Source organism: Delphinus delphis, chromosome 13 (assembly GCF_949987515.2).
Source record: "Delphinus delphis chromosome 13, mDelDel1.2, whole genome shotgun sequence".
NCBI classification, from domain to species: domain Eukaryota; kingdom Metazoa; phylum Chordata; class Mammalia; order Artiodactyla; family Delphinidae; genus Delphinus; species Delphinus delphis.
In genome coordinates, this window is record NC_082695.1 from 7,727,177 (window position 1) to 7,752,613 (window position 25,437).

At 58.1% G+C, this 25,437-nt stretch overlaps 1 protein-coding gene across 1 annotated transcript; it reads right to left on the reverse strand.

Annotated features, from left to right (window-relative positions):
• Window positions 1-1,357: 1,357 nt before the first annotated feature.
• Window positions 1,358-25,241, reverse strand: SETD1B (SET domain containing 1B, histone lysine methyltransferase). The gene is made up of 17 exons (XM_060027988.2): window positions 24,792-25,241; window positions 24,108-24,295; window positions 23,754-23,852; window positions 22,852-23,122; window positions 20,645-20,757; window positions 18,191-19,429; window positions 13,790-14,617; window positions 13,098-13,359; window positions 12,674-13,011; window positions 12,481-12,586; window positions 11,454-11,927; window positions 8,829-10,088; window positions 7,798-7,964; window positions 6,528-6,659; window positions 6,322-6,441; window positions 6,105-6,242; window positions 1,358-4,029 (listed from the first exon to the last, which is right to left on the reverse strand). The coding sequence occupies exons 2-17, from the start codon at window positions 24,279-24,281 to the stop codon at window positions 3,856-3,858; spliced, it is 5,895 nt and encodes a 1,964-aa protein (XP_059883971.1). The 5' UTR covers window positions 24,282-24,295; window positions 24,792-25,241; the 3' UTR covers window positions 1,358-3,855.
• Window positions 25,242-25,437: the final 196 nt, after the last annotated feature.

Consider the following 25,437-nt stretch of genomic DNA (forward strand, 5'->3'; position numbering starts at 1 on the left):
ACCACCCTGTTTAAAGTTTCGCCTCTCTCCCACTGACACCCACTTCTCATAGCTATTTTTCTCCTTATCATAGCATTTATTCTTCATGTTTGCCTGACTCACCCACAAGGACACAATCACCATGAAGACAGGAAGTACGTTTTCTCCACTCCTGTAGCCCCAGTGCCTAGAGGAGTACCTGGCACATAGTAGGTGCTCAATAAGTATTGGTTGAATGACTAAGCGAATGGCCAGCAGCTGCCCCTACCTTCTCTTTTCTGGCCCTGCCTGTCAACTCCTTTTCTGTTCCCACGAATCCAACTCTAGTGGTGTCCACCTGTCTGGATGGACAATTCCAAGAAAACAGCCCACCAATGAGACACCTCCCTTGCCTTCATTTCTTTGCTCGCAAGTAAGGCTGCAAAGAACGTCCTTGTACAGTATCCTTGCCTGCTCATGGCTCTCAGGTTCAATTCCTGACAGTGGAACATTTGGGCCAAGAGTTTATGTGCATTTTAAATATTGATCATTAACATGTAATTTTTCCTCCTAAAGGTTGCAGCAACTAATGCTTCCACTAACGGTGCGTAAGTGCCCCTCACCCCGCGCTCACCGACACTGGTATCTGCCACTTGACAGGGGGAGTGGTATCATGGTATAATTTGCGCTTCCTTAGTAAGAAGTGAACTTCTTTTCAGTCACGCTGCTTTTTGCTGAGGTTCTGAGCCTGTCCTTCTCAAAGATAAGTGGACATCGTCTAACAAACTCTCCGTGGGTCCCTCAGTTACCCCACCACTGGATCAGGCAGAGTTGAGACCTATGGGGCACAGAACCTGTGGCATACCCACAACACTGCATACATTTAATTCTTCTCAACGGGTGACTGTTTTATCAGCCCCCTCCTGCCTCACAGACCGGAGTGATGTCCCCTTAGTGTTAATCATTTCTGAGGAACCACCTTTCCAAGATCTTCTAGTAATAGAAATAGGATATTTGATCTTGTTTCCTTTAATTGTAGACCATTAGTAGTGTTAGATACCTAAGGCTTTAAGAAGAGTTCTAGAAGAAAAACTTGAAAGCTGTGGAAGGTCTAGTCTGACTATAACTTGTCCCAGTACAAAGAATCCACCTACAGGCTTAGAGTTTAAGAACAGCTGGTCTTACAGTGCTGTATGTCAATTACAGCTCAATAAAAGTGGAAGAAAAATATATATAGGTTTTTAAAAAAGCAGATGGTCTGAATGTACCACACCCCACCTAGCTCCTTCCACCCCTACCCCTGACTACCGGAGCACCCACTCCTTAGCGAGCAGGGTGTGCCCCCAACAGAAAGAAAGAAGGAGGAGAAGAGAGAGGAGAGCAAGGGAGATGGCGTATCTGTAAGAAAAGTCAGTATATTTATGGTTTGCTTTATAAAAGTTACTATAATACAATGGTACATAGTATTGAATTCACAAAAATATGAACAAATATTTACAGCAAGACACACCCACAACGGAAACACTTCTCTTCAAAACAAGTTACGTACGATGAGAATCTATATGCACAAACATCCCTAAAACTTACGGGTTCTCTTCTTTGCTGGAGGAGGGAGGCGGCGGGGGGCAAGGACAAGAAAAAGAAAAAGCAGAAACCCCCAATTCTTCAAAAGCATTTTCATTTTTCAATGAAAATGAAGGCATTGAAAGAAAAATGAGTTGACACATTTCTGGCTATTGCAAGCCATTTCAGGGGTGGGACGGGGGGGTGGTGGTTCCTGGGGACAGGGAGGGTCCAGGCCCTTGCTCGCCCGTAGGGAAGGCTGGTTGGGCAAGGTGAGGCCAGAGTGAGGGGTGAGGCAGGACCCTGGACCCTGGTTTCCTCACATTACCCCTGCCCCACTTCTTTTACGGGAGGAGGGGACAGACTGAAGACAGCCCCTTGGGGGCTCCAGAAGTAACTTAAATCGGCCATCTCTACAAACTACACATTTCCTCATGTGAAAAATAAATATTTCCTCAGTTGCACAATGAGGCAGAAAACCGCAAAAGGAAGAGAAGGTTGCCGCTGTGCCCAGGTCCCCCTCCGTGTCTTAATGCCACCGATTTCATGAAGATTGAAACCGGTGGACATAGTCTCAAACAGAGAGGGCATGGGGTAAAGAAATTGAAAAAAAAAAAAAAAGAAAAGAAAAACACAACAAAACCACCAACGACAAAAAAAAAAGAGAAAAATAACAATTCTTTGTACAGAATTTACATGATAACAAGCTTGACACAAGCTGAGATACCAGAGGCTCCGGGCCTGCATCTGCAGGGTCGGGGCAGCCCCGCCGGGAGCTCTCCCGTCTTGGTGAGGATGACTCCTGGTCACAACAGTCACTTTCCATAAATTATTTACATGCCTTCTTTGCTTTCTGGGGTGCGGGGGACTTGCTTGTGTGTGTGTGTGTGTGTGTGTGTGTGTGTGTGTGTGTGTGGTTTTTTTTGGAAGTACAAAGAAATAAGCAAAAAAGTCTTCCCACATGTTTCTACAAGAAACAATGTTCCCGAAAAAAAGTCCTTTATGGCAGCCTATGTACAGAAATCTGTTCTGAACTTCAAAAACCTATTTTTCCCCCTTTGTTTTGATTTTATACACGCACAAGAAAAAAAAAAAATCCGTGGAAAGGAACTCTAAAGATGATGCCAAGGGTTAAAAAAAAACCAAAAACCTGTCAGACGTAGATCTGAGTTTTTAAATCTTTTCCAAGATTTTCCTTTCTCTGGGAGAAATAAATCTTCTCACTCTGAAAATAAATATGCTCTTGACTTCTTGGGGCGAGGGGCTTGCTGGCAGGGTGAGTCAGGCTACAGGCTGGGGGCGAGCGGGTGAAGCTTATAAGCAAACAAAAATACGCCACACGCGCATTCGGTCAGGCATTCGGTCAGACACCCGTAGTGGCGGGACTCAGGACCCGCCTGCCCTGGTGGGAGGTGCTTCTCTCCCCTGGGGGTGAAGGTGAGGGCAGGAGAGGGTAAGTAAACACAACCCTTCCAGCTCCCCCCAGCCCCCGCCCCCCCGCTGGCATTCGAATGAGAAAGTAAACACTGAACCCAAGATTTGGGGGGTGGAGGGGTGTGGGGTGGCAGGGAGAGCCCCCGGGGAAATTCCTGCCTGGGACCAGCGTGGCTCCACCAGGGTCTGCTGGGGGAGGGGGGAAGGTACCCCCAGGCTGCTGGGGAAGGAACAGACTGGAGGGGGGTCGGAAAGAGGGGGGTCTTCTCACTGAGTCCGCCACCGGCAGAGAGCGGGCCTTCCGTAGTGTTCTGAGGTCAAAGCCGCCTGGCCCGACCCCCCTCCTCTGCAGCACCTGGCCCGGCGCCCGGGCCCGGAGGGTTCCAGAACGTGGACCGACACACCATCAAACCACGCAGCCCCTGCCTGGGGTCCCCACTCTCTGATTCTGCCTTCACATTTCAATGGTTAAAGCGTCTTTTCTCATGAAGAAGAAGAAAAGAATGAGAAGACGAAAACAACGTAGCAGCATTCATGGGAAGAGGCTGACCGGGAAGGGAAGGCTGGACAGAGAAGACAGAGAGAAAGAGGTGGAGGAAGGGGAGACGCCGGGGAGGTAGGGGGGTGGGGGGAGACATTTACACCGGAAACCAAAGTCCCGAAAGGAGCATTTCTTTAAAAAAATGAAAGAGACATGGGCTGAGAGACAGAGAAGCCCTTTCCCACTGAGGGGCCGGAGCTGCGGTGGGTCCTGGGGGTAGTGTTGGGGGCGCCAGGCCCTGGCACGGCTGCTGGGTAGAGGGACAGCACCTGAAATGGGGGTGGGAGGTGGGGTCTGGCCCCGGGGCCAGGGGTCCACGCTCGGGCGCCGGGGGCGGCTGACATCCCCAGGCACCGGGCCTAGTTGAGGGTCCCCCGGCAGTTCTCGGAGCCGCAGAGGCAGGGGATCTTGACGTCCTCGATGGGGAACTTGTAGTCGTAGGTGATCTCCTCGTTGACATTGATGTGCTGCTTCGAGTAGATGACGATCTTCTTCTGCGACTCCACGGTGATGACCTTGGCGTAGCAGTTGGGCTGTGGGTGGGATGTGGGGGGGAGGGTGAGCCGACCCACCTGGGACCCCACCCGGGCCCTCCCTGACCGCAGTCCCCCAAACCCGACCGAGCCCCGTGCTCAAGGCCTGATGTACTGGCCCCATGACCCCACTGCCCACTGGCCACCTGCCCTAGGCCTCGGCTCCCCCATCTGGCGGACCAGGGCCCCCTATCTCTGATATTAAATAAGAATCATGATTGTCATAATAATAAATTTTGCAGGGAAATATCCAATTTACTTTTATACCGCAGGTGATCCCCAAATTTATGTTTCTAGCCCAGGCCCTACTTCTGAGCTCTAGAGAAGGGGTCAGCAAACTCCGGCCCCCAGCTGCCTGTTCTTGAAAATAAAGTTTTATTGGCACACGCTCATTCACTACATATTGCCTATGGCTACCTTTGTTACAATGGCAGTTAAGTAGTTGCTATGAGATGGTCTGGGCCACACGGCCAAAAATACTTACTGCCTGGTCCTTTACAGAAAAGGTTTGCCTGCCTGCACTCCAGGCCCCCAGATCCAACTAGCTGCTCCATATCCACCTTTTGGCAGCTCAAGGAGACAACTTTGAGTCAGTAAACTCAGACCTAGGGAGCGGCCATTCCACGCACCCAGTCCCCCAAGCATCTGCCCCCCGCCTCCCCTCTAGCAGTGCTGGATCCAGCCCACCACGCCCAGCGGCTTCTGCCTCAAAGGGCCTCTTGATTCTGTCATCGCTTGCCTGGACTGCAGCGGCTCCCGCTGCCTCTCTGAACTCGGAATAACTCCTGACCCAGCTGCCAGGGAAATGTTTCCAAAGGGACAGCAAATCCCGTCACCCCAGGGCAATAGCCGGCCTCGGCTTTTAGAGAAAGTTCTCAGCTCTGCTTACAAGGCTGAGTGACCCAGCCACCACCAACCCCGCCAACCTCATCCTCTCACCCTGCCCTCTGCCCCCTACCTCATCCCACTGCCCCTCAAACAGGTGTTCTCCCTCCCTGCCCCAGGCCTCACCTCACTCAGTCATTACTGCACCCGGGTAATTCCCTCTTACCCCTCAGCTCTCACAGGAGACGCACAGCGAAGTCCCTACGGGCCCCAGGGTATGATCAAGTCACAGTCATGCGAGCTGGCACGTACTGAGCGCCCGCTATATCTGCACAGAAGGCCTGCCCTCGGTAACCCGCTTGGTCCTCCCAACACCCCACGAGGAGGGACTGTTATCATCCCAGTTTTACAGATTAGGAAACTGAAGCACCGAGACATGAAGTGACCTGGCTACAGTCGCTCACTAAGTAGCGATGCCAAGACCTGAACCTACAGCCAGGGGTGCCTGTCCTCCATTTGAAGCTCCCCGTGCTTATATTCACGAGAGGACCACCCTTGTTATCAACGCCCAGACCTGTGCCATGTCAGCCGTCAGTAGCCGAGTGTGACTCTTTAAGTTAAATTAAACACTCAGTTTTGGGGGCTTCCCTGGTGGCGCAGTGGTTGAGAGTCTGCCTGCCGATGCAGGGGACACGGGTTCGTGCCCCACTCCGGGAGGATCCCACATGCCGGGGAGCGGCTGGGCCCGTGAGCCATGGCCGGCTGGGCCTGCGCGTCCGGAGCCTGTGCTCCGCAACGGGAGAGGCCACAGCGGTGAGAGGCCCGCGTACCGCAAAAAAAAACACTCAGTTTTTTAGCCACGCTAGCCACGTTTCAAGCGCTCAACACCACACGTGTATATCAGTGGACAGCAAGGATGCAGAGCACTTCCGTCACTGTCGAAAGTTCTACTGGCCAGCAATACCCCAGAGGCATCGAAAACGCCCAGCACGGGGAAGGAACTCTGTTAATACCAGCTGTATGGACCATGTCACGAGCACCTCTGGTCTCATTATGCGCATTTTGCAGATGAGAAAACTGAAACTCAGAGGAGAACGGCTCCTTGGATAAGGCCTCACACCTCCACCTCCCTCCCCGCTATCCTTGTGGGCCCCGAGCTCGGGAAGGAGGCCGCGCCGGTTCCTGTGCCCTCCGGTTGCGGGTCCTCCTGGCACAGCAGCAGGGGCGGCTGCCCCGAGCCGGGCACTCACGTTGCAGCTGTGGTTGATGAAACGCGCGAAGTTGCCGCACTTGGTGGCGTCGATGATGGTGTCGTGGTCCACCCGGAACATGTAGCTGCTACCGATGCCCTCGTCCTCGTAACGTTTCTCCCGCATGTCCGCAATCACCTGGCCAGGAAGAGGCCTCAGTCTGGGCGGGGCTGGCCGCAGCCCCACCCCGACACCTGTCCTGGCCGGCAGCGCTTACCTGGCGGATGTTCTGGCCCACGTACTCGATGACCATCTCGTCGGCTGCGATGGGCTCCATGGCGAACAGGCCCCAGTCGTGAATGTGACTCTTGCAGAATTTGAGCTTTTTCTTCCGGAACTGGGGGAGGGAAGGGGATGGGGGTGAGAGCCCTGGTTCCGGATTCTGTGGCCGCCCCGGCCGCCCCAGGTGGGGCCCAGCCTCACCTTGAGCTGGTTGAACTTGAGCAGGTCACTGTCACAGCTGCCAGTGAAGGAGGACAACAGGCGGCGCTGCTCGGAACGCCGCTCCGAGCCGGCCCGTGTGGAGGCGTGAGGCTGCGCTGGGATGCTCATGCCCTGTGAGGATGGGTACAAGGATGGGGACGGCGGGTGACAGATCAGAGAGGGGCGCGGCCGCCTGGGGGAGCTGGCCACAGGGAACCCGCATCCCCGTCTCATCCTTGGCAACCCCACCGTGAGCTCTGTGGCCCTAGCTTCCCAGCTTCCTTGCTCCGAGCTTCCTAATAGCCACCTCTCCTCTACGGGGTCCTTCCCGTCGGAATCTGAACGTGATCAAGTTCCTCTAATCTTAAGACGACGCAGCGTTCTCTTCACTCTTGCTGTCGTTTCCCTTCTCAGCTAGATTTGAAAGCATCTCCGCTTTTTGGACAGAGATGGTGGGTGTCTGTCTACCTAACACCCCGTGGCTTCATTCAAAATCACGGTTCTTCCCAGCAGCCTCGCATCCCTTCCCTCTCTTGGCCTCCCTCTTCCTCTGTCCCCACCATTGACACCTGGAGCTTCACTCCCCTCCAGATGTTCTCCCGGGTCGGCTCACCCCTGCTGTGGCCTTTGGCTAACATTTCCATCCTCATGATGCCCAAATTTAGGTCCCCAGACCAGACGTCCCTCTCCCAAGCTCTCTACTGTACCCATATATCTAACCGTCCGCCAGACCTCACGACCTGGATGTTCCACAAACCCCGAAACTCAAACCATCCCAAAGTGGGGGTCCCACCTTCCTTCTCACCTCAGTGCTTGGCATCCAGGTACGCAGTCCCCAAGGCCGGACCCAGCAGCGTCCCACCCCATTCTGCCTCCTGTAACCAGTCAGGCCCCCCAGTCCCATCCATCTGACCTTCTAATGTTCGAATATTCCTGAGAGTCTTTCAAATGCATCTTCTTTTTCCCACACGGCCCCCCATGTCCAACCTACCCAATTTATTTCCTTAATTTCAAGAAGAATGAAGGAAACTTCTGGAAATGCAACTCAACTCTGTTCGTATCCCTGATTAAAACCCTTCGGAGGCTCTCCCCTACCCGCCCCTCACCTCACCTCTCACACTTGAGCACCCAGGGGTGGCATGCTTCGTGCTCCATGCACCGGCCCCTCTGGCTCCACAACCGCTCCCGGTGCCTGACACCCCCTCCAGGAGGGCCCCACCCTCTGCGCAGCCCGGGAGGCTCCGGGGTGTCCAGGCCCCGATGGCCGTACCTGGGTGTCCGTGGGGGGCTCGTCGGTGCTGGCGCGGCTGCTGTTGAGGTATCTGAGCTTGTCCTTCTTGTCGATGGTGTAGAAGCCCTCACTGCGGGCGCAGCCTGTCACGTGCTCCCGGATGCCGTCGTCCCGTTTCTTCTTCTTAGCTGAAGAGAGGCTGGTGGGTGGGTGTGGGTCAAGGGCCACATGGACATTCTCGGAGAGCCCCTCCCAGTCCTGCCTGGAGACCCGCCCTCCCGGGCCTGGCCTCTCCACCCTCAGACCCATCTGCAGGAGGCCGAGGACGCCCAGCTCCACAGCCCACACCTACACCACTTCCCTGCACCTGCCCACTGGCCAACTCCACCGTGGTCAGAACTCTGACAGGTACCCAGCTGCATGGCCTTGGGTGTTTTTTTTTTTTTAAAACCACTCTCTGCCTCAGTTTCCCCATATGCAAATTGGGGATGACGATGCCCCGTGGAATGACTACAGATGCTTAGGCTGCTTAGCAGAGTTCCTGACACAGAGTAAATAAACTCAATAAACTCATTTGGTACAACAGGGATAAAAGCAGCGCCAACTTCATAGGGTTGTGGTAACAACCGACTGTGGCGTGGCATCGTGGCTGAGAACGCAGATTCTGGAGCCACATTTGCCTGGGTTCAAATCTCTACTCTGCTACTTCATAGCTGTGTGACTTTGGGCAGGTAACTTAACCTCTCTGAGCCTCGGCTTCTTCAGATGTAAAATGGGAATAATAGCAGCCCCTACCTCACTAGGCTGTTGGGAAGATTAAATTAGGCGATGAGAGGGAGCCAGGGAGAGTGAACCTTCTGTCAGCCCCTGCTTCTGTCATGTTGTACAATCACATTGTTACATTTAGCCCCCAGACCTGCCAATTCTGGCACAGAGGGCAGTGTTTAAAAGTGCCAGTGATGACTCTGTACAGAGCCTGGCACGGTGCCGGCATAGACACTGCTCCGTAAGTGACAGTGATGTGCGCTATCCTGGGAGGTGCAGCCCCCCCACCCTGCCTGGCAGGATATAGGGATGGTAGACCCAGAGCGTGTCATTGAGCCAGTCCATGCCGTTGTCCTGCTGCAGCAGACGCTCGTAGGTGACACACAGGAAGCGGATGTCCTCCTCGTCGATGCCGCCATTCCAAATGTCATACAGGATGGTCATCTCCTCAAATTCTGAGCGGGGCCGAAAGAGGGGCTGCGGCGGTGAGAGCTCGGGGGAGGCTGAGGCCACCAGGTCCTCGTGGCGCTTCTTCGGTGGCCGGCGCCAGGGCCCTCGCACCTTGGCCAGGTCCATGAACTCCTCGGTGATCTCGTCGCGCCCACGGGGACCCGGAGGGATGGCCTCAGAGGGCCACTGGTTCTCTAGCTCCTTAAAGGGCAGCTTGGTGGGCTCAACAGGTGGCGGAGGTGGGGGCGGAGGAGGCTGGGGGGGCAAGGGTGGGGGGGGAGCCGGGATCCCCGCGTTCCGGAAGTCCAGGGTCACGGTCCGGGGGTCGTGGGTGCTGGGGAAGACAGGGGTCTGTGGCTGGCCTGGCAGAAGCAGGAGGTCCCTGCCCAGGGGGGGCCCTCCTGGCGCCCGGACCAAGGGCCCATCCAAGGAGAGCACAGCCGGCGGGGATCGCCGGGGCCGGCCCGGCTTCCTCTTGATGGGGGGTGGGCAGGGGGCCAGCGGAGCAGGCAGCAGGGGTGGCAGCTGGGTGGGGGCCCGAGTCTGGGCCCGCAGGACGGGTACGGGCAATGCCAAGGGCAGGGGCAAGGGCAAGGGCAGAGGGAGCGGCAGGCCTGTCTCCAAGAGCACAGGGGAGGCCAGGGGGCCAGACCGGTCATCACGCCGGCCAGCTGGGAGGGGACAGACAGGCAGGAGCAGGGGCCCACCAGGCTCAGGGAAGGTGGGTGTGAAGCTGAAGTCCCGGCCAGGTGTCCTCGGGAGGCCCCCGCTGCTCAAGCCGGGGGATGGGGATGGGTAGGAGAAGGGGCTGCCTGGCAGCTGCGGGGAGCTCAGGGGCAGGCCACTGCTGCCCCCCGACGGCAGGGGCTCCCCACTCGGTGTGGCCGGCACGGCCTCTGCGCTCTGCGACTTGGCCAAGCTGCCACAGAGGCCTGGAGTACGTGGGGGCTGGTCCTCATGGGGAGGCTCCAGAGGGACTGTTGGGAGCGGGAGGTCTGGGGTCTCGGGCTCTGGTGGTGGGCTGGGTGGCCGGGGTGGTCGAGCGGGCGGCAACGGTGGCTGCAGGGGTAAGGAGAGCAGCGCGGGGGGCGCAGGCTCCGCTTCCAGGTTGTTCTCTGCAGAGAGGTGGGCAAAAACCAGACCTTTATTATTTGATTCAGATGTCCCTCAGCGCCCTACTCATGCTGCCCTACTATGCACTTGACACGTCTCTGGGTATGCACTCATACCCTCTGGGTCCCTAGGGGTTCTGTGAGTATATGGACTGTCCTCCTCCAGCTAAGCCACTCAAGGACCGCTCAGCGCCCGGCCCAGTGTCAGGCACACAGTAGGTGTCTGATAAATGTTGGTGGAAGTAAATCAAAGATGCAGGAGACATGGTTGTAGCCCTCAACACTGTCTTTAGAACGGTGTTCCTGTGAACCGGGAACATCCCATGGACCAAAAAAATGAGCTCTATCAAATAAAATCCAACAAGTCTCTTTGCTGCAGGACTTTTCAGAGCCTTTAAGGTTTTCTCTTAGCATTTATCTCTACTGTCACAGAATACATTTTCTAACTTATCTGCTGTCATCCATCACCCTGCCCCAGAGTGTAAGCCCCAGGTATTTTTGTCTGTTTGGTCCACTGTTGTATTATCAGTTCATAAAACAGTACTGGGGACGACAATAGAGGCTCAATTAATACGTTTAACAATATTCAAAGACCTGTGGTTCTATAGCCAAATAACACAGAATTAAACAAAATACAACGGGTTTCTTTCCTCAAGGACTATTACCGGTACAAACTAACCACATGTGGCTATGTAAGTTTATACTAATGAAAATGAGACAACGTCACAAATTCTGTTCCACAGTGGCACTCTCCACCTTTCAACTGCTCTTAGCAACACAGTGTCTAGTGGCTACAGTATTGGACAGGACAGAGAGAGAACGTTTCTATCACCGCAGAAAGTTCTATTGGACAGCACGTTTCTATCACTGCAGAAAGTTCCATTGGACAGCGTTGTTAGAGCCTTTAACATGCTTTGTGCAGCTCCACCAAGATGGTGGAGGGGGCAGCGTCCATGGCCTCTTCTCAACTGGCCCAGCACCCCGAGGCCTTCTCTGCTGCTTTCTGTCACTGAAATGACCATACACACCTGCATGCACCCACACGCCCTCTCCTGGGAGCATCTCATGGGACTAATTAATGGTCCAAGGACTAAACCCCAGGGAAATACTGACAGAGGAATGGTGACAGCAGCAGACCCCTCTGGGATCTAACAGGTGCCAGGCTCCATGCTGGCACGTCATAAGTCATCTCACTCTGCCCTCCCATATGACCTCATAGGGGAAGCACAACACACGGATCCCATTTTACAGATGAGGAAACTGACTAGTTAAGGTGAAGTGATTAGTATAAAGGAGGCTGGGCTCACTCTCACGGTGAGGACATCCTGCTTCCATGCCCACCGCCCTCCCAGGGGCTGCAAGTGTTACCTGGGGTGGGCTCCGGGGATGGCAGGGGCCGGGCCTCCATCTCTCCAGCAGGGGGCTCTGGAGACAGCAACCTGGCCCCTTCCTGGTTCAGGCCTGGCTCGTCGGGGGGCTCCTTGCAGCCAGCCAGCTCCTCGACACCCACAGGCAAGGGAGGCTCTTCCAGCATCGGGGTCCGCGCCTCGGAGGCTTCGTCCTCAGCCTCGATGTCCACCTCCTCTTCTGGGACCAGCGACTCCGTCACGGGTGCTCCTGTGGCCACGTCCTCAAAGTCCTCGTCAGGGGCAGCGGGAGCCACGCTTTCTTCTGCAGCTGCCTCCTCCCCTTCCGCCTCATCTTCCTCCCCTGCTGCCAGTTCTTCTTCATCTTCGGAAGGTGATGAGGAGGACCCGGAGCTTGATTCGAAGTCAGAAGACTCAGAGCTCTCACTGGAGGACTCAGCTCCAGCCTTGGAGGTGGCGATGCTCACTGTCTCCTCTGGGCGGGGGACACAGGCAGGGGCGCTGTCATTATCTGCTGTGCTCCAGCCAGGTACTTCACCAAACGTCTCACAACTGGCGGCACTGGGCTGAACATAGCCCTCAGGTGTGTGTGCGTGTGCGCGCGTGTGTGTGTGCGTGTGTGCGTGCGCGCGTGCACGTGTCGGTACTAACTAGTCATCACGTTTTTTTAAACTGAGGTGAAATCCACATAACATAAAACTAACCGTCTTAAAGTAAACGATACAGTGGTATTCAGTATATTCACAATGTGGATAACTAGCCCTTGTCTCGAAGAAGCCCGTTCCCTTTAGCGATCACCCGTCTATCCACTGTCCCCTAACCCCAGCGACCACTAGTCTGCTTTCTGTCTCTATGGATTGACCCCTTCTGGACACTTCACGAGAAAGGAATCATAGGCCATGCCCTGTTTGTGCTTTACTGAGTTCACACTTCAAAGTCAAGAGATCTGCCCCCAGAGTATAGCTGACTATTGCACGGGCTCTGCGCTCTGCAGAGGAACCCCGGGCTGGGCCGGGAGCCCCGCTCACCTCCATCTGAGTCCCCTTCTTCCTTCTCACTCATCTCCGACAGGGCTGCGTCCTCGTCGTCATTCTCAGACTCGTCCCTGTCGTCGCTGTCTTCATCATCGTCATCCTGGGGGGGGGAGGGACGGAGGAAAGGTGAGCCGAAGGGCCTCCTCCCCTGGCCCAGCACCCCAGGCCTCCCCAGCCCGAACGGTACCTTATCGGACAGGGATGAGGTCGAGGAGGAGGAGATCTGGCTCCTGGGGCCTTCCTCCTCCTCCCCCTCCTCCTCCTCCCCCTCCCCCTCCTCCTCCGCGCTTTCTCGCTCCTCCTTGTCGGAGGCTGAGGATGAGGGCGAGGTTGTCGAGGACTCCGAGGACGAGGACGCCGACGACGATGAGGACACCGACAGCGACTCCTTCTCGTCCTCCTCCCCGCCACTGTCCAGCTCCAGGGGCCGGGCTGGCCGCCGCCGCACACCCACGCCCTTGGGGTCCCGCTTGGCGAGCTCACAGGGGGCATCCGCCATGTCGCGGTCCCGCTCCCGCTCAGACTCTGTGGGGAAGGAGGGCTGTCAGAGCTGGGCCAGGGGCGCGGGAGAGGAGGAGACCCCAGCACCCGGCGAGCGGAGGGGCGCAAACCTTCATCCTCCTCATCCACGGAGGCTGAGGGTCGCAACCGCTTCTGGTCGCCAGACGAGGCGGTGTCCGGCGGCTCTTTCCTCTTGACCTTGAAGGAGGGCAGGCGGATGGCCCCGCGCAGCCCAATGCTCAGGCCCAGGCCCTCGTAGCCCAGGCCCTCGCCCTTGCCCCACGACTCCAGCAGGCAGGAGGCGATGCGGTCCTTGGGCTTCGGCCTGTCTTCGTCCTTGTGCTCACCGGACTTCACCGGGGTCAGCGAGGCCTGGGGTGCAAGAGAGGAGGGGGAGGTGACCATGGTTACGGCGCTGCCACCAGCCCTGTCCCCTGAGCAGCCTGCCGTCCTCTCAACAGTGACAGCCACGTGGTAACTGGGCACTTCCTTTCCTGGAACCTACCTCATTTTGTGCCGACTACTCAGGACGCCCCCAGGGCCCCACTCTGCCTCCCTGACCCTCGGCTTCCTCACCTGCAAAGCGGCTACTACAGCTGCCCGCACCGGAGCAGGGGCCCTCGCGCTTTGGAGGTTGGAACCCAAAAGGAACGCATTGTAAGTACACACCTGTGTCATCGACACACTGCTTTCACAAAATAACACTCACACTATTCTGCTTTGGGGGTCTGGGTGGCGGTGTTTCCAGTACGTGCCTGGGGAGGAGAGAGGCTGCCTGGCCGGGTCTCTGCCGCCCACCCACCTTGGCCATCCGCTCCTTCTTGTCCCACCACTCGTCGAAGGCCCGGAAGGCCACCACCTCCACCATCTTGCGGTTCAGGTCCCGCTTCATGATGGCCTTGAGCTCTTTGAGCACCACCAGCAGGACACCGTCCACCGTGGCCTTGTGCGGGTCCTCCTGGCGTGGCACATAGCCTGGTGGTGGCACTGACGGGTCAAACTTGGGCAGGGGTGGCCAGGGCTGCCCGCGGCCGGGGCCAGTGTTGCTAAGGGAGAAGGGGCCCCGGTAGGGCGGCAGGTTGACGAACTGCAGCCCAGCGGAGGCGGCTGCGGCTGCGGCGGCCATGAAGGGCGGGTAGGGGCAAGCGCCCTGGCCCGTCATCAGACGGCTCAGCATTTGCGTCTGCATCTGGAAGGACATGGGCATGCCGCCCCACTGGCCGCCCAGCACATGGCTCATGTCCACCTGCATCACGGGAAACAGCCCCGGTGGGAAGGGCGGCAACGGCGGCAGAATGGGCGGGGGTGGGACACCGGGCGGTGGTGCTGGCAGCGGTGGTGGGGGCACTGTCACAGCGGGGTGGGCTGGGGGCGGTGGGGGCGGTGGCGGGGGCAGAGGAGGGGGCATGGGGAAGCCAGGCTGGGGCGGGGGGGGCGGCGGGGGCGGGGGCAGTGGTGGGAAGCCAGGAGGCGGGGGCAACGGCAAGGTCGGGGCCAGCACAGAGGGAGCTGCCACAGCCCCCGTCCCGGGGGTCACCACCATGGGCTTGGGGCAGTCAGCGCTGGTGATGGGGGCCAAGGGCATCTCATCATCTGAGATCTCCATGTCCTCCCCCGAGGACTGCTGCCCCTGCAGGGAGAGCAAGGAGAGAGAGGTGAGGGTGAGCCCGGGTGGCCCAGCAGGCTCCCAGATCCCCCTGCTGAACACCCGCAGGTCAGAGAAGAAGCCTTCTACAAGACAGAGAGAGCAACGTGGCTTCCGCAGCTCTGATCCTGGTCCCCTCCCTTGCCAGCCACGTGGCCTCAAGCAAGTGATTTAATCTCTCTAAGCCTCAGTCTCCCCATCTGCATGATGAGCACCACAGTACCTGCCTCACGGGGTTATCATGCAGATTCACTCATTCATTCATTCAACAAACATTTGCTCAGCACCTGCTGTGTACCAGGCACTGTTCCAGGTGCTAGGAACACAGTGGTGAACAAGACAGACGAAATTACTGCTGTCTTGGAGCTGAACTTCTGGAGGGACAAGGCAAAGGATAACTAGGAGGAATGTGAAATATATAGTCCTTCATGGAGAAAAAGAAAGCTGGGAAGGGGAGTGAGGTGTGAAGAGGGAAAAAGATTGTTTCAATTTGAGAGACTCTGTTTCAATTTGCATTCAGAGAAGATAATACTAATAGTTGAAACTTCTCTAGCCTTTTCTACAGGCCAGGCACCTTTCTAAGCACTTTACCTACCTTAACTCAGTTAATCCTCAGAACAACCCTGTAAAGTAGGTCTGTTATCACCAGTTTTAGTGATGAGGAAGTTGGAACACTTGAGAGCTTAAGTAACTTGCCCAGGCCACACAACCACTAAGAGATGGAGCCCGGATTTGAACCAGGAAGTGGCTCACTAGCCTTTGTTCCCAGTTGGCCTGTAGTCTTCACTGTGGCAGAGAGGGCCTGGCAGAGAAGGTGACACGAGCAGCGGGGGCGTTTAGCAGTAGTGAGGGTGCACGAATAGGAGGTATGTCTTTACGTTTTTCCTTAGTTACTCTTTTCATATAGTCTTAGTACGGGCCGCGGTGGGGCTGAGTGTTGTCAGCACATAATATCTCGTATTTCTCATCCGCACCCTAACCTCACAACGTAGGGCTCTAGTCCAATCCCTTTTGACAGGTGAGGAAACACACTCAGAGAGCTATACATAAATCACTGGCCCAAGAGGCCCAGCCAGTCAGAAAGCGGGCTGGGATGCGAGCCCAGGGTGCCTGCTGAGCGAGGCGTCAGGGGGTTGTTGTGGGAATCCAGGACCGTGGCACCACGTGAATGGGAGGAGTCGAGCATGACCTGGCTGTGAAACGGGAAAGGACTTCTTTTCATTCAGACATGGGGCTTTGGGGAGGTGGATGCAGAGGCCTGGAACTGGAGGGGGGCACGGGGTCCACAAGGTAGAGGTGGAGCAAGAAGGCAAAGCAGGGGTAGGGCGAGGAGGGATGGGCTACCCCCAGGCTCTTGTGTCAGGACCCAAGGCGAGAAGGGGGCTCAGGCCCTGGCCTGGATGAACGTGGCTGGGAAGACAGAGCCTTTGTAGGTTGCCAGGGAGTGCATTTGAAGGCTGAGGGGGCAGGGTCTGTGCAGGCTGTAAGGTCAGAGGTCAGACGTACAGGTGAGGGAGGCTTCAAAGGGAAATGGGGGGCGGGGGAGAGAGAAGAGGAAAAGCAAACCTAAGGCAGAAGAAAGCCCCCGCTTTTGCTCTGTCCCCTCTACAGACACACACACTCTGCCTCTCGGGGTCCCACACACATGCTGAGGGAGGCTCTGGCAGGCTCAGCCTGATACTCAGGGACAGCGCCAGATCAGTCCTGGACAGCGCCCAGCAAGGCAAGCGCAGCACGCATAGGGTTAACGCCGCCACGGCTGCCAGCCAATCACAAGGAGACCCTGATCCAGCCCAGCCCGCGGCCCTGCCCCTCCCTCCGCCCCTCCCGCGTCCGGGGGCGGGGGGCAGAGAACCGGCGGGAACTGGCGGCTGAATATTCGGCATCAGCTCCAGCCGTGCCTGGAGCTTCCCAGGTGGCACCTCACTTAAGCCGAGATTAGTGTGAGGCAGCTACTCTCACTATCCCATTTCACAGATGACGAAACTGAGACTCAGGCAGGGAAAGTAACTTCCCTAAGGCCACATGACCAGTAAGTGACAGGGGTGGGGCTCAAGACTTAAGGACTGGAGCCGGAACTTTTAACTATCAGCCTCTGTGAAGAAAGGGAGTGTCCCCCTGTGCTGCTCTCCCATGTGGTCAGCCTAGGCTGGGATTCCCTCGGGTTCAGGCCGGAGGAACCCGGGAGCTGCTCTCCCGACTGTCAGCAGGGGGCTCCCGAGGGCCATCTTGGAGGTTATCAGTACTCCCGGGCTTCCCTGGGCTGATGTCCCGGGGCATCCCCGACCCCAGCTCTCTGGGCCTCAGTCTCCCCTTTCCTACAGTGACACCGTGGGAAAGCTCATTCCCTCTGGCTCCTCTGGGCTTCCCGGCCCTGGATCAGCCAGTGAGCATGGTTAAATAAACATCCCCTAACCTCCGGCAGGAGAGGGAGGGAAGAAGGGAGGATGGCAGCAGGGCCAGCAGCCCCCCCACCTCTGCACACCTGTCAGCTCTCCCTGCCTGAACCCCTTAGCGCCAGAAACCACTTCCCCAGAACAGCCTGGAGGCCCCCAGGAGCCCCAGCCACCTGCAATCCCCTCCCAGGCAAGCCAAGTTCCTCTCTGTTCTTCCCTGAGGCGGCCACATCGGCCTAATCAAAGGACTCGGGGAGGAGGGACCCTCCTCCCTACCGCCCACGGGGGGCGAAGAGCTGTGTCTGAGCTCCTGCTGTTCATGCCTGCCAGGCCAGGAGGGCCAGGGCAGGTGCCTGGACCAGGAGGGGGGAGGAGCAGAGCCAAGGAAGATGACGGAATCCTCCCCCAAGGGAATGTGGCATGCAGCAGCACCCACCCCAACCCTCAGGCTGCAGTGAGACCCCAGAGGAGGATCTCTGGGTGGGCAGAGGGTGGGGGGTGGTCAACTCAGCCTGGTTCTGGCTGTGGCCCTCCCCCGGGCTAGCCCTTAACTCCTTCAGTCCTGGACGCAGGGGGAGAGGGAGGAGGAACATTTCAATGTCCTCCCTGCCCACCATGGTTTCCCATCTCTTCAGAGGGCACCAGGTTCTAGGAGACAGTGCTCCAGAGCTGCCACCTGACCTAGCTCAGCAGAACACTCTGGCTGATCCCTCTTCCCAAATCTGCCTGAGTGTCAGGACCAGTCCTGATCAGGTCCCAGCCTCCCAACAGAGAAGGAGGCCCCAAACCATCACCACAGTCCACCTCTCTGGGATCTCAGCAAACTCCAACCAAAGAAGCTCAAGTCAGAATTTATCCCCAGGAAAAGGTCTTGACTTCCCATACCTAGCAAGGAGAGCAACAGATCTAGGTCATGTTTCCCTTTTCACCAAAGCTGCTAGGGAGCTCAGAGCAAACCAGCTGCTCAGTCATAGCCCCTGGTGCTTTTCGTATCCTCTTTTCATTCTCTTTTTATTTGTGATCTGTTATTTTGGCTGCTCTAGCCCTGCTGCTTCTGTGTCTTAGCTAGTTATCCGACGGGGAGAATGTTTCAAGGAGGAAAGAGGGAGCCACAAGACAGACAAAACCAATCCCAGACAGAGATGGACAGACACCATGGTACCTCATCCATCTTCTCTGAGGTGGGGGTCCTGTCTCCAGCCAGGTCCAAGGCCACCTCAGTTGTCTGACCCAGAAGACCGGTAGGGTCTGGGGGGCCTGGCTCGGGTGGGGGCCGGGGCCCGAGGCCCAGGTCAAGCTCATCATCCTCATCCGAGTCGGGCAGTGGTGTGGGACTGATGTCCTCCAGGCCGGTGCTGGATGGGCGTGAGGAGGGTGGTGTGGGGCCTCGAAAGCCAGGCTGAGAGTTAGCGCCAAAGGGGGCCAGTGGGGAGAGCTGGGAGGAGGAGGAGGAGATAGGGCTGCCCTCCATCTGCAGCTCCGTGTCTGAGTCCTGCTCCCGAAGGAAGGGCAGCTTGGTGCGCTGCTCCTTCAGCAGCATCTCGATCCGTGAGTCCAGGCTGTCGTGGGGCTTCTCGGGCCCTGCAGGCGACGACTCCAGCGTGGGCGTACCAGGACTGTCACAGGGCTCAGGGCTCCAGCCGAAGGTCGGCCGGCCGCCCAGCTCCATGCTGTTGGCATCAGGGGGCGGGGGTCCAGGTGGCGTGCCTGGCTTCTCCTTTGTCAGGGGCTCAGTGGGCGGCAGGGGCGGGGGCACAGGTACTCTCCGGAACTCCCCACTGTCACGGGCCCCAAAGGGGGTTGCGGCAGCGGGCTCCTCAGGGGGCGGGGGGAAAGGGGGTACAGGAGTCTGATATGGAGAGAAAGCCGACTTGAATGTGACTCCAGGAGCGGAGGCTGCTTGGGTAGGCGGTGGAGTGTGGGCAAACGTGGCTGAATCCTGTGGCTGGGCCTTGAATGGAGGGCCACTGCCACCCCCACTGCTGCTGACTGCCCCGAATGGGAGGTCCACGGAGCCCCTGAAGGTGGCTGTGGCCCCTGCCACTGCGGTGACTGCAGAAGAGTTGTGGACATAATGATGCTCGTGGCGGCGGTTGTAGGCGTCCGTGAACTTGCTCTCGTGGCGCCGAGCCTTGAAGGTCACTGTGGGGTCCTGGCTGAAGAGGTAGGAGGGCGTGGGCTGGCGGCTGGAGTAGCTGGAGTCCTGCGAGAAGGGGGTGCCCAGGCGCGGCGTGAGCGGTGTGCCCTGTCCGTAGGAGTTGGGCGTGTCCAAGCGGCAGCTGGAATAAGCAGTGTCCTGGGAGAAGGGTGTCCCACCACTATTGGGGGTGACAGAGGATGAGCCAGAGCCACAGCCTGCAGACAGGCCACCATCTTTGAGGCGCTTCAGGGCATCTGACAGCTTGAGAGAGAGAGAGAGAGAGGTCTGAGATCACTGGGGGGAAAACATGCAATAGAATGGGACTGTTTTCCCCTCTCACTCCAGCTACAGGGGAGCTCGGAGCCAAACTGGTCACTCTAGAGCTGCAGCATAGTGAACGGAAGCAGCGGTGGCAGAGGGAAGGGGGGAGATTTAAGAGGAGTGTCTGGATGGTCCTCACCTTCTCTAATCTTGGGGTAGCCAATTATCCTCAGAGAACCTTGAGGGTTTTTCCTAATCCCTAAAGCAGAGTAAAGATAAGACCCTGACATCTTGGTGTGAACTGGGATTTCCTTCCTGCCCCAGGCTGTCAGATATCACAGACCTTCCAGGTAGAGATAGCAGAAGATGGTCTTGGAAGTGAGGGGGCGGCCAAGGGCCTTGTCCCTCCAACCTCTTGATGTTTTAGGGTTTAAATAGTGTAACACGTAGGGCTTCCCTGGTGGCACAGTGGTTGAGAGTCCGCCTGCCGATGCAGGGGACACAGGTTCGTGCCCCGGTCTGGGAGGATCCCACATGCCGTGGAGCGGCTGGGCCCGTGAGCCATGGCCGCTGAGCCTGCGCGTCCGGAGCCTGTGCTCCGCAACGGGAGAGGCCACAACAGTGAGAGGCCCGCGTACCGGAAAAGAAAAAAAAAAGTAGTGTAACACGTAAAGTGCCTGATAAACAGCTGACAGCTTACTTTGCAAGTAAGCAAAGACTGTTCACTCTGGAAAAGCTATTCCAGAGGGTGGCTGGGTTGATGCTGGGGTAGGAGCTGGGATGAGAACCTCCCCATGAGATGGTGGTCCACGTGAGGTCCTGGGAGGCGGTGGGTGGGGAAGGAATCCATCTTGCTCTGGAAGGAGGGACTTGAACTCGGCTTTCTGGGGGCAGGGGTAGAGGGGTGCACGGGACACCAGAGACTAGGACCCTGGACACAGCAGTGTTTCAGCATTAACGTGGAAAGCACGTGGACTCTGGATCTCTGGGATGGGAATCCCAGCGTGTGCAGAGAGAGGGCTGGGGGCCGTGCCAGAGGACAGCTTTGGCAAACAGGGCTTTCAGACCCCCTGCTGGAAGCCTTGGTGGGCACAGCCAGGCTCCTTTCCTGGTGTCTGACACTGGAGATGGTGAAGTGGGGTGGGGGCCAGCCACATCAAGGGAGCTGGTGATGGGGTGGGGAGGCGGGGAAAGGACTGACAGCCATAAACCCACCTGCAGGGTCTCATTCACGATTGGAGAGACAGCATCCAGCTCGCCCACTGGGAGGGTTTGGGGTGTGTATCGGCCCGTGACCAACAGTTCGTAGAACCGCATGCGGGTTTCCCCTGTGGAAAAGGCAAGGGAGGGAGGACTCAGTGAGGCTCCAGGATGGGGCAGCCCGCACAGGTGGGCATCCTTGTAGGGCCCCTGTGCCTGGGGCCCCTGTGCCTGGGACCCCAGGCCTAGGGAAGCTAAGTAACCCTGACCAAGTTCCCACTTCTCTCTCTTTGTACCTCACTCCGGAGTCCGATCTGTTCAATGAAGCTCCTAAACTGTATGATTTTTCTGATCCTGAGATTCAGAATTTAATGCCTCGTGGCGCTGGGACTCCCCCAAATACAGAAATGCCAGCCTCAACACAAAGCCCCTTCCTGTCACCTGGGCCATGCCACCCAAAGAAAGGGGTAATCCCCATCCTCTCACCTTCCCACTTAACATCCAGGGCCTTGTAGCAAGTGAAGAGGAAACCCAGTGACACAGGAGTGACAGTTTTGTTGTTAACTCTCTCAGGTGCCTGTCAGAGTTTGTAAAATGCACTCTAGTACTGCGTTACTGTGAACTCCACAAGGTCCTCCCCCGGCCCACTGAACCACTCTGGTAACCCTCCACCCCAGCCCCACCCCCTGGCAGAGAGAGGCCTCTATAGACCAGGGGGCCAGATTATCTATATTTATAGAGCCCTCTGAGGCAGCTGCTTACATATGCAAAGGAGACGCATTCCTTGAGTTACTCTTTACCGGTCTCTTTCTTGAAATACAAACTTGGTGGCAGTCTCTAAGGGCCTTTTCTTTTTTCTTTTTTTTTGCAGAAATGAAATTTTGGTGAGGGCTGACTACTCCTTAAAATGGGCATGTGATGGGAGAGGGGCTCTACATTTGATTCTCAGGGAGAGGTCAGCCTGCAACCACCCAAGGGGTCTCCCCAACAGACTTGAGAAACTAGAGAAGGGGGGTGAAGGGCGCTGTGACTGGAACAGGAACCTGGCTTGTGCCCTGAGGAACCTCAGAATTAGGCACAGGTTTGGCAAGAGTTTATAGGATAACTGTGCCCACCCAGAAGCAGTATCCCTCCGCATCCCCAAGCAAGGTCTTAGAGACAGTCAATATGTGCTCATTATTAAAGGCAAAAAAGAAAGGATTACATTTTCCAGTCTTGGGTTTGGTGTGCCCGGGTTGCCCCTAAACCCCGTGCTCACGAAACCCTTGGAAGCCACTCACCTAAACCCTCCCATGCAGCGTCTCCCAGGGGACGTCCCAGGGGCTCTGGACCCAACAGTCCCTGCCCAGTCACAGGGCTGGCTGGGCCTCAGAGCACCGGGCACTTTCTTCTATATTGGTACGAACTTCTCTAGAGAGGTCACAGGCAAACTTTAGGGGATGCCCTAGAGTCCTGCCAGCCCCCCAGCCAGCACGGAGGAGAAGCCTCCCAGGACCCTGAGGGTGGGAGGTATGGCTTCCCCAGCCCGGCTCTCCCAGCAGCCGCTCAGAGGCTCGGTGAGCACAGAGCGGGATTCCGCTGCTTGGGAGGTGGTGCTGTCTCTTTAAGAGAGAGGAGGGAAGACAGTGTCAACCCTAGAGCACAGGGAACAGCCCGCCCAGCTCCAACGGGAGCATTATCAATGAAACCACACTCTGGGCCCAGATTGGTTCCCACTTCCAAGGGGAAGGGGCGGCCTGTGGGGGAGGGGCACTCCAGATCCCTGGAGGACTCTCTTTTTAGTGGAGGGACGTACTCTTTGGATATTTAAAGGCGTTCTAGTGGCTCTCCGTCAGCGCCCCCACCACAAATAAACGAACCCTGCTTTCTCTCCTAACACAGACGGCAACACTGGGGACTGCCTAAACCCAGGCCACCAGGGCTCCGCGCGGGGCCCGAGGGGGTGTCAGCGGAGGGGAAGCCTCCGGGTGGTCCCTTGGGGTTCAGTGGCCAAGGACCGGCACATTTGGTAAATTACAGCTTGTCTCCTAGCAACAGACAACACATTTGGCTCCACGTGACTCTACCCTCAGGAGGGGGCAAAAGAAAAGGTTGTAGGGGGCACCTAAGGAAGAGTGAGGGGCTCCCCAACACTGCAAGAGGGGCTCTGGGAGAGGAGGGGGTCACACTGACAGGTCCTGTGGCTCCTCCGCGATGGCTGTCCTGAGCGGGCCTCCACTCACCTTTGGTGTCCAGCTCCACGTGGATGATATTGCCCATGACCGAAGTGCTGTGCAAGTGCTGAACCGCCTCCTTGGCTCCCCTGACCGTGGCAAAGACCACTTTGGCGATGCCCAAGTGCTTCTTGGTCTTGGGATTGTACAAAATCTCCACCTCCTCCACCTCCCCATACTTCTTGCACATGTCCCTCAGGAAGTTTTCACGGATGTTATCATTCAGCTTGGCAAATGTCACCTGCTTCGGAGGCACCGGGCCCACATAGAACTCATCGATCTGGCAGGGGACGAGGGGGAAGGGAGGTTGAGAACACTGAAACCGAATGGAAAACACAAAATTCCCCACTCGCCCGCCCTTTGAAAACAATGAAAGGTAAAAAATAAAAATTTTTTTTTGGAAAAAAAAATGCACGCGGGCGGGCCCGGGAAGCGGAGGATTAAATCGTTTGGAACGTGGAAGTCCTCTGGGTTCGAAAGGAAAGGGGAAAAAGAAACAGTTTCTCTTTCCCCACCCCCTACTCTATCCTCCTCTCCCTGCTGCCAGCGCAGGGGCGACCCCTTGGGCTAGGAAGTTGTACCCCTAAAGCCACAAGGCTGGGAAGGGGGGCGGGTCCCAGGGCCGAGCCCTTGGGCTGGCAGGAGCCAGGTGGGGACCCGGAGCCCCCAGCTGGGCGGGCAGGATACTGTATCAGCGCCTTGATTACAGTTTCACCGAGTGTTATTCTGTTTACAGTAGCCGAGAGGGGACACCCCTCTCTTTGCCATCTCCCCCTCCCCGCCAAAACTTCCCAGGCCCCGGACGGCGGGAACGCAGAATCCGGCTGGGCTCGGTCAAGACTGGCGTTATTTTCGAATTCGGGGCTTGGGGAGGGGGGTCAGGGGCGCGGGTCAGGGGGGAGGGGCCCTACTTTGAATTTGGGCACCGACAGCTCCAGCTCCTTGTTTTTGGTCCAGATCCCGACGACCCGGGGATCTTCGACAATTTCCACCGGGCGGTTGCTGGACATCTGTGGGGAGGAAGCGGTGGGGAGGGACGTAATGGGTGGCCTGGTCCAACTCCCCAGGGACAGGGGCAAGCGCCCCCCCCCCCCCCCCGCCCTTCTCCAGGCACTTGTCAAACTCCAGGACTACGGACCCGGCTGACAGTTGGCCGGGTGGTCAGGAGGGGGGTCCCCGGGCCGATCGGACCCTTCCGCCCCCACCCTCCTCGCCACGGCTCGGAGGGTGGGTGCGGGCGGCGGGGAGGCGCGCCGGCTACTCACCGCCAGGCTGAAATGCTGCCCATCGTAGCGGTACAGTTTATGATGCCCCTTTTTCAAAGCCGGGTCAATCATCAACTTGTAACTTCTCCAATGGTGGTTCCTCCTCTCGCCCGAAGGGCCGGGCTGCGGCGGGGGCTGCTGGTGGTGGTGGTGGGGGGGGTGACTGTTCTCCATGCCGTTAACCCAACCTGAAAACGAGCAAGTTGTTGTCGTCTCCGCCGCGGTGGCGGCGGCGGCCGCTTCTACACACACGCGAAGGAATCAAATCGTCCAGCCCCCACCCCCTCCCACCTTACCAGCGCGCCCCAAAAGGAGCTGTCTCGCTGGCTCCCCCCAAAATAAGAATGGAGCGAGAGAATAACCCTTCCGGAGAATTAGGCGCCCGCCCGCTCGGCCACCATCTCGGGGCGGCTGCGAGGGGCTCCCGGGGGCCCTTGGTGCAGACTGGCGGGGCCCGGGGCACCCGGAGGACCCAGGCTCCGGCCCATGGTACCCGCCCGGCCGCCCGGCGTGGCGCTAGCTCGCTCGCTCCGCCCGGCTCGGGCGCGGGGTTCGCGGCAGGCCTGGCGCCGCCCGCCCGCCCGACCGCTCGGCCGGAGCGGGGGCCTGGGCCGGGGCTGGGGGCTGGGGGCTCGGGCCGCCCGGCTGCCGGCAGCGGCCTCTCCCTCCCCGAGCCGCGCTTACATCCCCGCCGGGCGCCGGCCTCCCTGCGCCGCCAGCCAGTACATGGTGTCCCCCGCGGGAACCGAGGCCGGGGCGGCCGGACTGGGGGCCGGGAGGGGGGAGCGCCGCCGCCGCGGCTGCCGGGCCCGGAGCTGCTGCCGCCGCCTCTGCTGCTGCTGCTGCTGCTGCTGCTGCCCGGGAGGCGGCTGGCGGCGGAGGCTCGGCTCCCAGTAGCCGCACATCCCACAATACACCGCTAAGGAGCCCGACCCGAGCGCTCACCCTCCTCCTCTTCCTCCTCCTCCTCCTCTTCCTCCTCCCCTCTCCTTCCTCGCCGCTTCCCCAGGCACTCTCCCGGCGGCGGCAGCTGCGCCGCCAAAGCCCCGGGCCCCAGCGGCCCCCCACCCCTCACTCTCGCGCTCCCACACTGCCTCCCCCCTCCCGGGGGGAAGGCCTTTTAATTTATTTATTCTGCTGGGACTTAGGTGGGGGGCTTGGCTGGCGGGGGAGGGGGTCTCCCCGAGCTCTACCTCCCGCGGCTGGGGTTACCCTCCGAGCCGCGGCCGCCGCGGCGTGCGCCTGGGGCCTCCAAAACTGTTTCCAAACTGCCAAAACCGGAGGTGGGCGCGTGGGGGCTCAGGGGAAAGGGCTGGGTTTTGGGGTGTGT

What these genes read in the sequence shown, in the direction of transcription:
- SETD1B (XM_060027988.2), bottom strand. Translation starts at nt 24,281, where the DNA reads ATGGAGAACAGTCACCCCCCCCACCACCACCACCAGCAGCCCCCGCCG. An exon ending in TCGTGAATGAGACCCTGCAG is followed by an intron (nt 19,430 to 20,644) that starts GTGGGTTTATGG and finishes CTCTCTCTCAAG; the next exon opens with CTGTCAGATGCCCTGAAGCG. An exon ending in TCATCAACCACAGCTGCAAC is followed by an intron (nt 4,030 to 6,104) that starts GTGAGTGCCCGG and finishes TCCCACCCACAG; the next exon opens with CCCAACTGCTACGCCAAGGT.